Source organism: Chenopodium album, chromosome 13 (genome assembly GCF_948465745.1).
Source record: "Chenopodium album chromosome 13, dcCheAlbu1.1, whole genome shotgun sequence".
NCBI lineage: Eukaryota > Viridiplantae > Streptophyta > Magnoliopsida > Caryophyllales > Amaranthaceae > Chenopodium > Chenopodium album.
This window is the reverse complement of record NC_137846.1, coordinates 12,268,150-12,283,517: the sequence shown is the minus strand read 5'-3', so window position 1 is coordinate 12,283,517 and position 15,368 is coordinate 12,268,150. Positions and strand designations below refer to the sequence as shown.

The 15,368-nt window shown below is 35.0% G+C and overlaps 1 protein-coding gene across 1 annotated transcript; it reads right to left on the bottom strand.

Moving 5' to 3' along the window:
* Positions 1-665: 665 nt before the first annotated feature.
* LOC145574602 (peptide-N(4)-(N-acetyl-beta-glucosaminyl)asparagine amidase-like) lies at positions 666-15,368 on the bottom strand. The gene is made up of 17 exons (XM_081632431.1): positions 15,234-15,368; positions 15,075-15,128; positions 14,797-14,985; positions 14,426-14,524; positions 14,225-14,314; positions 13,433-13,515; positions 11,494-11,607; positions 9,354-9,408; positions 9,173-9,259; positions 7,034-7,089; positions 6,399-6,458; positions 5,595-5,682; positions 4,733-5,485; positions 4,568-4,628; positions 4,197-4,299; positions 1,247-1,381; positions 666-1,143 (listed from the first exon to the last, which is right to left on the bottom strand). Exons 1-17 carry the CDS (start codon positions 15,309-15,311, stop codon positions 1,059-1,061), a joined length of 2,190 nt encoding a protein of 729 aa, XP_081488557.1. The 5' UTR covers positions 15,312-15,368; the 3' UTR covers positions 666-1,058.

Here is a 15,368-nt window from a genome sequence, read left to right as displayed (position 1 = left end):
TTGTTAGTTAGGGCAAATTGTGAGCTTGCAATGGGATTAGTGCGCACACGAACTACAATTCTGGGTTTTAGATGGGTTTTGCTAAGGAAGAAGAAGAAGCGTTTAGATGAGAGAGAGAGATGGGAAGGAATTAACCTTCTTTTTTTTTTTTTTTTTTTTTGATTTTTAATTTTGGCAGAGTTAAGGGATTGGTAATAAATAGGGGATAATTAGTTGGGGGTAATTTTTTAGATTTGGGTTGGTTAGGTTAATTATACTAGAGTTAGGGTTAAGTGTGGTTAAATAGGGGTTATGACGTCATAAGGTGAGTTAAATCACCGGAAAGTGCACTTGGGTAGTAATCGGTGCAATTTAGGTGAATTAGGGGTAGTAATTAGAAACTTTTTTTTTTTAGGGGTGGTAATTGACAAAGCCTCTTTTTTTGAGGTAGTAGTTAACAAATTTTCCTTTTTTTGGTGAAAAAGTACATACCAATATGCCATTAGCAAAATCTTGAAAAAAAAAAAATACTTTGAAACAAGATCTATTTACAATGTACTCCATAAGTCCATATATATAAGCTTATAATTCACTTCATACTTCGTACTCCAAATTAAATAAGAAAAATTAAGTCTAAAGTACGACTGTTAAACGAATGTTTCAACTCTTTCAAGTAGGGACAATAATTAACTTCGAACACAATGTGAATATTTCTTAAAAGAGCCAAGATCAAATAACAACATTTACAAATCTGTGCAATACGAGGCACCTAGGCAATGCAAGGGCATAATAATTAGTTGTTATATAAGGATTACATCTTTACAACATTGCGAGGGATAACTGAATACGCTATTTTTATTCAGCCTATAACTTCTCAAACCTGATAGATTTTGAAATAAAAATAATAAATACAACCCTCGTATTTGAATAAATAGATGTCAGTCAAAATCAAAGCAGCATAATAGTTGCCACAGACTAAACTGGCACCTGTAATCAGTAGTAACAATATTACATTTCTTCCTTCTGGAGTCATTTATACATAATCCCTTTCTGTCTCCCCTTTCCTCCTGCATTGGATGTTAGCAGTTTCCTGCATACAAGTCAATACTACCAATCTGTAGCCTTGAGGTCGACTTAACATCTCGGACTGACAGAAAGGTGAACCTGCAAAACTCAGCATTTAATAGATACTCAGGTACTTTTCTGCCAAGGGAAGGAGGGGAAAGGGGAAGCGGGGGGGGGGGGGGGGGGGGGGGGAGGGGAATACCTTATGGCGTTTGATTGTGTATGCCGCGATCCAACCCTGTACAGTTTGCGCTGGAAACGACTATCAAATTTCTGAGAAGTTTGTTTGTCCAAAACATACCAACTGGATCCTCCATCACTGCTTCCTTCAACAATCCTGAAAAACATTTGCAGAAGATTGGGACATAAATATTTACAGATACACAAAGCCTATGTTGCACAAAACTGGATTTAGACGTCGAGTCTGACAGAATCGGATCCTTTGACACTCCGGATTTTATGGCATTTCATATAAGGCCACTATATATTTGGGCGTCATATCGTGTTGAAGTGTCGGAGAAGACGCACAGCAGAGTGTCAGAGTAACATAGCCATAATATCTAATAACAGAAGCTAGGATCAAAGGGAACAGGCATTAGAATCCAACCTTCATTTCCATGAACTTTCCTTATCAATGCTTTTCAATAGGCTCAGAAAGAATTACAGTGTACTTCAAGTTTTTCACTTTTGGGAAAGTGGTTTTAATATAAAGCACTTTAGAGAGTGATGATTAATGATAACCAAAGGTAATACCCACAAATGTTGCATTGCTATAATAATCTATACTAATGTTGTGTTAAACAAATGTTGCATCTCAAATCCATTGAAGTCCATAAGATTGCGTCGGACCAGTTTTTATGTATGCGCGCACAACCACCCTGATGGACCCATGATTTACTCTGTTTACCAGTAGACAAGTGCTTGTGCTGTTATGTGCACTCAAGTGCCAACTTATAGGCAAAATTGTGTGCATGATGACCATAACAACTAATATCAGAGTTGAGTTCAAATCTAAGCATCAAGAGATCTGTGTAGCATCCGAGTGACAGCTAAACCAGATGACAATCATCCAAACAAACTTGCGTGGCTATCAGGAAAGTCCAAAGAAGGAAACCAACTTGAAGAGAAAGTGATTGGGCTATCAAAACAAAACAGCTTGAACGACTGCGATCGGCGACTTAAGCAGTGCATGCGCGCAAAGAACTTAACTATGTGCAAGGGTTAGTTGATGAAATACCTGATAAATGCACCACCCTAATGCGTGACAACAAATCTAAAGGATGTTGGCAAAAGGAGAATTAAACCAGCTAAATCTCAAAATCTCAGTGGCACAAGAGAGTTTATAGAAGCCGACATCTTTAACTTTAACATGAAGTACTTTTTGGACAATGTAGTAGTTCATAGTTCAACATAAGGGCTCCCTTTTATGTGAAAGGATACTCTATTTGCATGCTTGAGATTGGAGGCATGCTAAAAAAAAAAATTAGATTGATTGTTCAAAAGTATGGGCTCAATGTAAAAATGGTCACGGAAAAAAGTAGACAGCTTATAGCAGCAATGAAGGAATATTCTTTCAAAGAGATATCAAGGGAACAATAATAAATAGTTCAAACACAAGCACCACAAGAAACACAGAAAATGACTCCAAGTGAGTTCAAACAATGAAGAAAATAGGTACCAAAGCGAGGGAGAAGACTTGTGAAAGAGTGGGGTTTTGTCTCCTTCCAGCAAAAGAGGCCCCTCTCCCCAGAAGACCTTCATGTACATACTATGTCACAGGCCATAATAGCGATTTGCGTGTTGCCAGAAGGAAATAATCAACTATGGCCAAAAGAAGTCCACTGTGTCTATGAATTCTGTAAGATGACAACAAATAATCAAAGTTCAAGGTGCAGTTTACTTGTTCTCATAAGAAAAGAGATGCCAAACTAATCACTCAGCTATTCAATGGAGAAAGGGCTCAGTTTACTTGTTCTCATAAGAAAAGATGAATGAGCTGATGTTCCTTACAGTCATATTGGTGAGTGAGAATAAAGCACTTGGTAACTTGTTCAGCTACTAAATATACTCCAATCAATAAGGGCTATCAACCATAAAATTAAACTTTAAAATAGAGCTAACCTACATGCCCTTATAAGATGGCTGTTTCAGAACTTGTTGGAGGAAACAATTGGATGAATTATTGAAGGCTGAAATTATTCACCCCTCTGAAGCTCCTATGGTACACTCATGATATCCAAGGGAAAAAATACCCTATTGTGCAATAATAATTACTGAAACAAGGTACAGCACAAAACCCATTTCCATTTCCTTTGATGGCATTGACTAATTGGGGGACGCAGTGTACTTCACCAACTTAAAATTGAGATAATCAATACCTCTCAGAGGAACGAGCTGAAAACAGCTTGTGTCACAAATTGTGGAGCACTTGAATGACTTGTCTTGTTGTTCATCCTAATGAATGCATCTTCCATGTGATGAACCAAGTCTTCTATAGATACCGGCATACCACAACAAGTTTTTAATTGTTTACTTTAGTCCATCTTGAACACAGGGAAGATAATTGAGAAATTTAGGGAACACCTTCAGTCCTTGAAGTGAAAGAACTGTGTCTTCACTAATAGGTAATTTAAATTACTTAAGCCATCTCGTGAGAGGAGGCCGATAAGGATGAATACGTAAAACACACAAACTATACATAATAGGCAAGGGCCAAAGAACATTTTAGAGCTAAGGTCATTTCTAATGTTAGCTAACTACTATTGGTTGTTCATAAAATGTAAGAAGGGACTCACTTGGAGGAGGAGATAAGAGAAACCCCTCAATGAGTTCCATGAAGTTTGATCCCTAGACCTTAGGGATATGAGTTAAGGAGCAATGCCACTACTCCACCACCTCAACCTTAATGGTTCATATGGAGATATTCTAGAGAGATCACTGAATACACTAGCTTAGCTCTTTTGTTCTTTCATTCTAAAGATCAAGTTATTTTTTCTCTGTTCCATAGTTGTTACTTGTTCAAAAGCTGGTATTTAATTTACATAGTAATATTTCGCGTATATTATTGTAAACTATATGCACCACTTTTTTTTTTTTTTTTTTTTTTTTGGGGGGGGGGGGGGGTGTGTAGCAGTGTTATGTACTGATCATACCAATCCATTGGATCTCTCTCTGGAGCATCATTAGCAGACATCAGCTCATACGCCACAACCTCACACATCTGCTCCTCTTTCAGTTTGTATGCAATCCAACCACCTGCAATACCAAAATTCAAAAGGTAATGTAAGGATAAATCACATATGACAATTTAATATTATGAGATTGCATAAAAAGAAACATTGGATGGCACAAAGCCCAAATCCCAAAAAGATTGGCTAACATGAATCGTCACAAGGAACTGCCCCCAAAAAACGGAACGAAGAAATAGCAGTGATAAAATGAAAGTAGACAAAATTAAAAAAGAATAAACTTCAGTGACTGTAGCCCATCAAAAAAGGGGGGGGGGGGGGGGGGGGGGGAATACCTCTTGCTCCATTTGGTTCTTCCCATTTTGATGACTGTAACCCATCAAAAGCTGATGTAGCCTGAAAATACAGTTTATATATATCGATGAAAAATCTTAAGAGATATGAACCTCTACCACACATATGTAGAGCAGAAAACACAAAGAATCCATCAGTTGACTTACAATTCCAAAAGGAAGCTCTTCTCCACTTGCAAGGACTGAACCTGAATGTATTCTATTCAATTTCAGAAGCGGCAAAGAGAGAGAATCTTTTGAAATGCTGGGACATTTAGCAAGGCTCACAATCATTTCATCCAGAGCATCTAGTGCAACCGGCAAAGCTAAGGAGGTCTTTATAGGATGGCCAACCATATGCACAAGCACCTCATTTTTAGTGTCGAACTCAAACTTCAGATAGAGGGTGTTCATTAGCTTACCAAAAGCAGGCAATAAATGATGCAAAGAAGGTTGTAGACCATGTGAAGTTTTAATTATCTTTCTAGATCTAAAAGGACACTTCTGACAATCTGTCAAGATCCTTCTTAGGGTCTTTAGGGCATCAACCCCACTGGAGACTGAAAGAGAGCTATCTGCAAACTGGGAAATGACAACTCCCAGTGAATTATAAATATCAGAAACATGCTCATCGACACACAAACGAACAGGACAGGTTGTGCAACTCAAGCCATCCTTGCCAGATTCATATTCTGATCTTGAGATGCGCCATTGCTTGTCCCCACTTAGTCTCCCAGGTAGTGAAACAGCAGCATCACCCTTTGAATGAAGATCTCTTTCAATAGCTTCTTTCTCAATTTTGTAACGTTCTTCAAGCAAAGATATCTCTTCTGGTTTTAAACCCTTTCGGCATTGTTTTGTTAGTTTTTCCAGATCTTTGCATAAATTTTGCTCTGTTGTAATATTCCGGCGGGTTAGAACCTGAAAGATATAGAAGGGGGATGGCAGTATAAGTTATGACAGAACAATACAAGATCCAAGAACCATAATCAGTGTTGGCACCCAATATAATATTTTTACTTCAAATTACCTCATGCCACTTTCTTGTGTAACGTTTTGTGACATCATATACCCCATCTTTTGCAATAGCAATCACATAGTTTAATTTTTTATTCCACCTATGCAATATAGGTGCTAAATTACATTAGTTATTGAACAAAGAAAGCATTATAATTCAAATTTAGGTTCATGTGAGAACCAAGGCTATGGTGAGAAGAAGGTAAGAACCATTGAACCACATAGGGCACATGTCATATACTCGTAGAAGTATAAGGTACATTAGACATTATTTGATTTTTCATACTCTCTCCGTTTTTTTTTACAAGCTAGAGTTGAGATTTTCCACTATTCATATATCATCATAGACTTAATTTTTTTTACCAATATATAATACATAAATATGATCATATGTTGTTGGATTTTTCATAATGTCTACTTTTAAAAATTAATTTTTTCATAATTTTTTACTAATCTCTCATTAAAAATATTGATAGTCAAAGTTGTGTCTCGGCAAATGTGCAAATTTGACTCTAGCTTATTAAAAAAAAAAAAAAAAAAAGAGTGAGTATGAGATAAACTACTTTACGAGTGAAAAAAATTAATTATAAAATATATGTGAATAATGTGATGTACCTTATAGCTCTATGATACGTATTATATAGAGGCAAGACATGCACCTTACAATTTTTTTTAAAAAAATTCAGTTTTAAAACTTTGGATATGTACCTTATAAGAGATGTACCTTACAACTCTATGACATGTACCCCATGTGGTTCTCACAGTTCAAATATTAATCTATATACACACACAGACATGAGGAGGAAAATGGGAGTACCCTTTTTCATACAACAATGGGTTGTCATAAATTCCTTCACAAGGATCAAGATGCATCCACCTGAGTATAAGAAGATACAAGTCCACCCAAGTGATCAGTCTTCGAAAAGCTATGGAAAAGCACAAAGGAAATAGGGAAAAAAACAGAAGGGAGGTTTCATACAATTTATTCATGAATAATTTAACCAAATGCCTACAGATTATCATGTCCAGGAATACCACCTTCGTAAATTTAGAACAGTATGTACTTTTGATGGATGGTAATTATGCAGTCGAAGTATCAAACTGTTGCCTTAATCGTTTTTAATTTTTTTGTCAAGACTAAGAAAAAGTTCAGCGACAAACAATGCCGTTTGAGGAATCTAGCTCCCTTTTAACATAAATAAGGATGAAGCATTAGATTTTAAAAATGACATGAGACAAACTTAAAGGGGATGTCCATAGAGGTACTGATATTATTGTTTGAAATTTACAAAATAAAAAAATAAAATGCTGAGGGCAGTAGTCATGATTATAAAAAGCCAGAGGCAACAGCATAAAAAAATTTCCAAACTGCATCTTTGGTTTCCCCAAAATGGACCACAAACATCAAAAATGCATATCTGTACATAAAAGTAGGACAAATAGTTATCTTACCTCCCTAAATGATGTGAAAAACACTCTGTCCATACATGATCCGTGAAATCCAAAACCTGCAATAGCAAAAATTTAAGCTGACAATTCTCTCCAAAAAAACACCTAAAAGACAAAAATTCCATCTCCAAGACAATTTCTTTAAACTGCAAGTCTTTAGACACAGAGCTACTAAATGCTGCAAATCAATTAGCCGGTCTAAATGATTACCGGCAAGGTAATATTCAATATGTGAAGCACAAGTTGTAGTGATTGAAAGAGAAGGATGAAAGTACATATGAAACACAACTGCCACTCCACCAAGAATGATAATAGTTTGTAATGTCTTGCTACTTTTTTCCCCCTATTTTTTTATCTGTGTTCCGAGGCCTGAGGGTTAGCTGAAGTAACCTTACGCACTAGTTGAGTCGTTGACATAGAAAAACCATCCTATGATCAATGCTAAGGTTGCAAGTCTAAAAGTGATAGGTCTTGAGTTGGATAGTGGAGATACAAATTAAGACAAAACAAAGTGATAGTGATTAAGGGCAATACATATACACAGCCCTATACCTGTTATTTGGAAGGTCTGTTTTGTTAATTTCTACAGCTGGTATACTGTTCAAGCTCTGTGGGCGTGTCCATCCCACTATCCCAGAGAGGCCAGTGCGTCCATGCAGAATGCCCAGCACTTTTTTGAAGGCTGTTTGTCATGATTGTGATTTCTTTTCTATGGTATTTTAGAACTCTAGTCTCTCCTTTCCATAAATGTTTACTGTTAATGAAAAAACAATGAAATCATAGATAATGTAATATTCTAGAATTAATAACAGTCAACTTACTGAAGGTAAGGATTAATATTCTTCCATTGCCTTATGGGAGATTAGAAACATTACAAGGGAGCTTTGCTAAGTCTTTGTCAGAGAAGGGTTATGCAAAATGCCCAATCTAGGGTGATTGTGAGGTGTGTAATTACTAATATTTGTCAAATAGATTAGTATACATGGTGTGATTTTCACCTACTTAATATGTTCAGGCTTTCTACGTATTGTTAGTGTTTGCAATTGTCTTGTAATTTTTTTACTTAAGATCTCTTTCATTTTTTTTTTTTTTTTAAATTTGTTTGTAACATTCAAGACATAATAGTAAAAACATCTTCGAAACACTAGACACCATTCACTCAATTAGGCAAGCACCACATTGTCTTGTGATGATATACAGAATATTGAGGTTAATAACTATGTCTTAACAACCAAATATATATCAAGACTGGCATTCAAACTAAGAATTGAATGACAGTTGACAGTTTGACACCAATAAGTTACTCTCTGATTGCTTGGTTGGCTGTGCACAACAGGCTAAGAACTAGGCAGATACTTCTGAGATGTGTTGTTTGTGAGGATGCTAGCTACCTTTATGTCATGAACAGGCTGAGTCTGAAACACACCAGTTTTTCAGATGTCCTTAGTAGCAGTTGCCTGAAGTTGTTGCAATGGCTGGGGAAGAATGCAGATCAGCATTTTGATCTGAACATTGTTTGGAGGAAGTGAGGCAGGATGTTTAGAGATGCTAGGCAAAGGGAAAAGGGGTTTGCAGCGTTTGAAGCTCTCACTTATCATATTTGGCATGCTAGAAATCATGCATGATGGCAGAAAGCTTTTATTAGACCAGAAGCTTTGGTCTTGAGGGTTAAACAGAAGATTTATTGGAGAATTCAGCAACTTGTTGATGACAAATGGTGTACTAGATCTTGTGATTGGCTGTATAGTGTAAAGAATTTTGTGTAGTTTGTTGTGTGTTTGGTTGATGCTGTTTGTTTGTACATAGGGGGGTCTTTATACATGTACATTTCTCGCATGATTGATATATATCTTACTTACCCAAAAAAAAAAAAGTGGGTAAAAATTGGTTTTGTTTGCATTATGCTTCATCATAATAATTGAATCTGGCACACTGAGCTAGGAGCCACAACTCTATAGTTATGACTTATGAGAAGCTTGCAACATAACTTTAATTGTAGCAAATGATACACAGAAAAATGAAAGAGAAGAAAAGGCAAAAACATATCAATATATGTTAGCTTTGGGAAGGTAATAATTGCAAGAACCTTGATAATCAGCAAGGCAAAATGAAAGAGGAAAGACAGTTGATAAAGACACTCACAAGATGTGACTCATAGCCAAATGCTCTGCAATACAGAGTAAAGCAGTTAGCCCACTCCCCACAACGCCCTTTTTTAGTTTCTAGGATCTGCATGGACAAACGATACAAATAGAACAAACAGAAGCTAAGCACAAGCAAATAAGAGCATAAGAGCACATAAATAAGAAGTAAAAAAAAGTACCTTTATTGGGTCATTATAGCGTGGGAAACGAGTAATCCTCGAGCAGAAGCTGCAGCTGTAGGTTGACAGCAAAAGTCCGTGAGTATTTAGAGCACCAAATAAGAAACTATTAAAATATAATCACTAGAATAAAAAAAAAAATTACAATTTATTATAAAATTAATTCTTATGCCACATAATACATAAATATACTTTTTGGGAGAGCCATATAAGCAATTATCAAAATCTAGCAAATGAAGTCGGAGATTTGAATGAAAATTCTAGCACCACACGAGTAGAAGTAAATGGTTTGCTTTTGGATAAAAAAATTCAAATCCAACTATCCAACCATAACTCAATAATTTTTTAATAATTCAATAAGCCAATAACAAGACAATTTTTTCGAGATTGATAATTACTCATACAACAATCAAAATCTTAATCCCAAAAATCAGGTCGGGTACAAGGACCATGCAAAATGGCCAACCATGATCCTGTCCTAGTCTCCTTCCATGCTCCTGCAAATCCAACTTCATGTCCTTTTGAACTCCTTTCATCCAAGTCATCTTTGGTCATCCTTTGCTTCTTTTAAGATCTCGACAATCCCAAACTCCCAACCCTCTACATTATTTACCAGTGTGTCTTTTCAATCTCCATCTAACATGCCCAAACCAACACAATCGGTTCTCCCTTATTGCATCAACTCCAATCTTCCTTCTAATATCTTCATTTTTAATTTCTAATTTTTCCCTTTAAGGTGTTCTCACACATCCATCTCAACACACGCATCATTGCTACCCCCATCTTCCCAAAATGATCCTTCAACTTAGACCCATATAACAACGTTGGTCTAATAGCCATCCAATATAATTTTCCTTTTAAGTTCAAAGGTATGCTCTAGTCATACAATACCCCAGTGCTCTCCATTAGACGATTAAAGCCAACTTAACTTCATCTTGTGGGTAACATCTTGGTCAATTCTTCTGCAAATTGAATTGACCCAAGGTAATTATACACTCGCTAATCAAAACCTCTTTATCGTCCAACATTACTATATCCCCACTTGAATTCCTGGGAGTGTTAAAACTAGATTCCATGTACTCGCACCAGCTTGGTCTAAATCCCTCGAGATATTAAAATTTGCATCCCCCTAACTCCACTCTCATCCACCAATACAATATGGATATTATATCATGATCTATTAGTTTGGCATCATACATTCATACCCCCAAACATATCATTCTACCCAATGCTAAGTTACAGAATTCAAATTGTCCAAATTGCTAATATTCAAGCACATCATATCCTTAGCAGATCCTAATAAATATTTCTATATCCTATAAAAGTTCTAATCCCAAAAACTACTTATCTATTACTTATATGTTATATGTTCTTCAACATCTTATCAGATCCTAATTATATTCCATATGATTGAACAAAAACTACCTCCATCAACAAAGGTGGTCGAAGGAAGATATTTCCATAGACAAATTAATGCATACGATATGAGGATCTTACTAATCTTACATTTAACCATATCTTGCCCACAATGACAAACATTTCAGTTGGAGATGTCCCAAAAAAACTTCATACTTTCCTTTTTTTTTTTTCTCTCTCTCTCTTCCTATTCTGTTGATCCTTTTAATTTTCTTTTCAAAAATAAATTCCTACTCTTTTTCTTTTTATTTTTTTATTTTTTTTATTTTTTTATTTTTTTTTCTCTTCCCACTTCCAAATTTTTTATTTTACATTAGACAAATATCTTTTTAATTTTAATTTTAAAAAAAATTACCGTACCAATCTCATGTGTGATTTTTTTTTTGGGAATGCCAGAATTAACATCATCATCTAAGATATTGACATTTGAAACTTATATATGGACTAACATAACATCAAATCAGGGCTTCACTTTGCCTATCTAGAATTCGGCATAAAGATGGATTTCAGTTTTAAGTTTGATAAAAGTAAAAGTAGTGACTAACGAGTGTAAAGCAACATTAATATAATAAATGGAAAGATTCATAAGGCTTACGCAACGAGGATCAGCAATATAATATCAAAAGGATTAAAACACACATATGGCAGTATAGCTATGGGACAAAAGAATCCATCAAAACACCAGAATTGGAAAACAGCTATAGATATAAATTTTCTTTCATACCGATATAGCTCAACTCGTGAACCTCCATATTTCATTTCTGCAGGCGACGGTACACCCATGCCCTGGCCTATAGTTTGATTCCCACAGCTATCACAAGGAGGAGCATTAACCCAACTGCAGAAGGCAATAAGCCTTTTAAAACACACATGGTTGAAAATAACAATATGAATTTGGACATGCCGTTAGAGTGAATGAGCACACATTGGTTAGTACAAGAATCAATTATATGAGTCATCCCTTAGAATCCTAGATTCTTTCAGAAACAAAGTGCCACCAATTAGTAACATGGTCAATTTGCCATAGTCTCAATATGAACATAGAAATTTAATTGTGTCATTTAAGTGTATTGCACTCCATAAGCTATGGCTAATGAATTAATATACTTCAATAAGAAACATCGCAAAGGAGTTGTCTTCATAAAATTAACCATTCATCATATTAATTTCCATGCCTTGTGGGAAAGAATAATCCCAACATACTAAGAATCATGTTTAGCATATATCTAACTAATGTCAAGAGAGGAAAAAAAATGCCCTGATACCCAAGTAATCAATTGTTAATCACTAGTTATAGTCATAATTCCTTTCGTCCCCTTTGTTTACTCATTGAGCTTTTGTTACATTTTAAGTTTTTGGTTGGGTGAAGTTGATAAGAAACAAAATAAGTAGGATCAAATATAGTGTATTTAAGAGAAAAGTTGTAGTCCCTCTAATTCATTTATCGTATTGGGCAAACTCAAAGAGAAAATTTATAAAGGAAATTAGGGCAAATAAAAGAGGACAATGGGACTAATAACTTAGTAATGTTAGTATTCCCTTTGTTTCAGAGAGATCATTCTCCTTTCCATTTAGTGATATTATAAGTTGATAGTCAAAGAGAAATTATTCTTTATGCTTTAGACATCCCTTATATGATTTAAGATTTTGATACCAATTAGAATATACAAACTATGGAAAAACCAATGGCTCCATTTATAAATCTAGGGATTTCAATTTAAATCTTATATCTGGAAGATATTGATAATGTTAATTGGAATTTTAAATTTAGTCCAAAATAGGAGTTTGACCCTTATCCCATTTCGGGTGGAGACAACAGAGTATACGGTCTATCATATCATTAAGACCTAGTATACTAGCAAGATTGCAGGAGTGATGTGATAGCCAAGTCCAAGCATCACAGTTTGACAAAAGATAATTGATTTAATATTTACAATAGTAAGTTACAACAATAAAGCGAATTAATTCATAGTAGCCTTGAATTTCAGTAATGTTCAAAAATTAACCACCAAGATTTTGTATGATCAAAGGTAACCTAAGTGAAGGTTTGTTTTAAACTACTATAACAGTAATGTTTGAATTTTTTTTTTTTGGTCTCATGGCCTGGTTGGTCTGATTTTAGCAAGAATAAGATGCAGAAAACAAAGCTTAAGCCAAAGCTTAAGTGGAAAACAGCTAACATTGTTACATTACGTAACCTTGAAAGGTTATATAATTAGTTTGAAAGTTTGAATTTAAAACAAGAGTCTAAACATTAAAGCTTAAGGGGAACAGAACTAACATTGTTACATTACGTAACCTTGAAAGATTATATAATTTCAAATTTAGAACAAGAGCCTTAACAATACCATGAGTATTCTCAAACCAGAATACTTTTTTTTTTTCCGATAAGGGATAGACCTCAGGCTTACCATAAATAGGTTCCCAATAGTAATACCTATTTCCTTTGTAATTCTGGTTAGCTCCCCTAGATGTTAAACATTAACTTTATCCCTAAGTAGAAGAAACTCAACAATAGGAGAGCCTTTGAGTGTGAGGACTTCACTCATGTAACATGTCAAATAAGCATCAAACCAAATCAAAATAACTAAGATTTTAAGAAAGTCTCTCAGCTAGAATGGTCTAATGAAGAGAATATGAAATAAAATATATAGCTAGAATACCTGAATGATTGTTTGAACCAAATCAACAACTCCAGCAAGAAAGCATGATCCCGTTCATCTTTTGTTGGTTCAAAGTTCCCCTCCTAGAAAGCAAAGAGATAACCTTAAAATTTTTGAATATGTTCACAGAAAGTTTATAGCTCAAAAGTATACAGTTAAAGCATCTAAAGTACTTTAGCCCACAATACACAACTAGAGGTGCATTAAAAGTCATAGCAAGGAAAGCAAAACAGTGATTAATGGACAGGATGACTTCTAATCCTGTTTTGTAATCCTATGGACAGCGATAGCTAGAAATCCAGCCACTTCCATCTCATGTGATGCAATCATCCTTGCTGGTATAGTGTTATTCAATGTAAAGTAAGGAGATTTAGAGTATAAACCTATTAGACATGTATAAAATGCAGATATGTGACACTCAAGGATGAAATATAGCCATGCTTAATTTATGACTTTACAAATAGATATTCAGCCCCTGCCCTTACATGAAAAATAGCTACTCTTATACTAGACCTAGAGGTACAACCGTACAGCATAGATAAGAGAATTTTGATAAGGAAAAAAAAAAAAAAAGAAAAGTGCTTGCTGGTGAAAACTAAATGACCTTAACAAGATATTTACATAGGAATTAGTATAATAAGTAATTAAACTACCGAATCAAGAGTTAAACTTTTTACAAGCAAAAATTGATTTGCCCACATATGAAGTGATGACTGAACACAATGTAAACATCAAATTCATCATCAAGAATCTAGCAACATTACATTGAATGAAAATGATTAGTAACCCAACCTTTTTCGCTATGGCCACCAATGCTTTCTCCTCCAACTCGTCAACGGGTACTGTCTTACGAGCAGCTTCCTGGCGAGTTGGGTCCTCATACTACAATGTTACAAAAAAAAAAAAAAGAGGGTTAGCAATAGCAAGTAACACTCTTGATTAACCAAAGAATCTAGACTGAATAAAAAAATTAAAATGACAATTCGTAATCACCATAAAAACTTTATCAATATAACCCCGGAGTTGTTCTTCTATTTGTCCATTGTCTTCAGGAGCAACATACTGTTGAAAAAGCAGTGCTTCCTCCTCAGCCTTAAAAATTGCAACATTATCAGTAATATGAAATTTTCAACAGAAAACCACGGTACACCATCATTAATAATATAGAGAAATCTTGGATTTTACGAGGCGAAAACATATGTTTTAATACAGTCAATCATCATAATTTTCTTGATAATGTTTGCAATTAGAAATAACTAGAACAATTTTCCTCAAATTCGACAGCTCAGTAGATCAATGCTAGAATTTTAATTCAATCATTTCGAAAAGAAAGGCGAAATCAAAGTAAAACAAAAGGCAATTACCTGAAGCAATCGAGCAAATTCTTCATCAGACTTGAGCAATTCTTCATTAACATGAGAATCACCAGTTGCCGACGATTCAGCTACAACATCTTCTTCAATTGAAATCAAACGAAGCTTTTCTTCAATTGAATTTAGGTCAGAATCATCAGAAATGATTTTAATATCATGATAATCATCATCACAAACGATCTGTAACATTAAAGCGAAAAAATGAAAAAATTGATCAACAAAATATTCCAATTTCAAAGTGAATCAAACAAAATTAGAGATTAATTCACCTTTTGTTCATCTGGAGGAATTGAAGTGAGAGAAAATAGTTGAAATTTGAACACCTGCAAATTGAAAAATCAAAAGATTGTTGATTCAAACACAACATTGTACAGCAGAAAATGTAATTGGAGAGAAAGGTTGAAGAAAGAGATTGGTAGAGAGAGTACTTCGAGGCCATCATCGGTGTCGTAATCGATGTCGAAGGTTGAGTTTTCATGGCGGACGAGAAGCTTCCGAGCTACCATTTCCGATCCCTTGCTTTTTGTTTTGGTAATACGAGTACTAGTTCTTTTCCTCCGACG

Coding starts and splice junctions, on each gene's coding strand:
- LOC145574602 (XM_081632431.1), bottom strand. CDS start 15,311: ATGGTAGCTCGGAAGCTTCTCGTCCGCCATGAAAACTCAACCTTCGAC. Junction 11,608..13,432: donor TGGTTCAAACAATCATTCAG/GTATTCTAGCTA, acceptor TGCCTTCTGCAG/TTGGGTTAATGCTCCTCCTT. Junction 4,300..4,567: donor AGAACCAAATGGAGCAAGAG/GTATTCCCCCCC, acceptor TTGGTATTGCAG/GTGGTTGGATTGCATACAAA.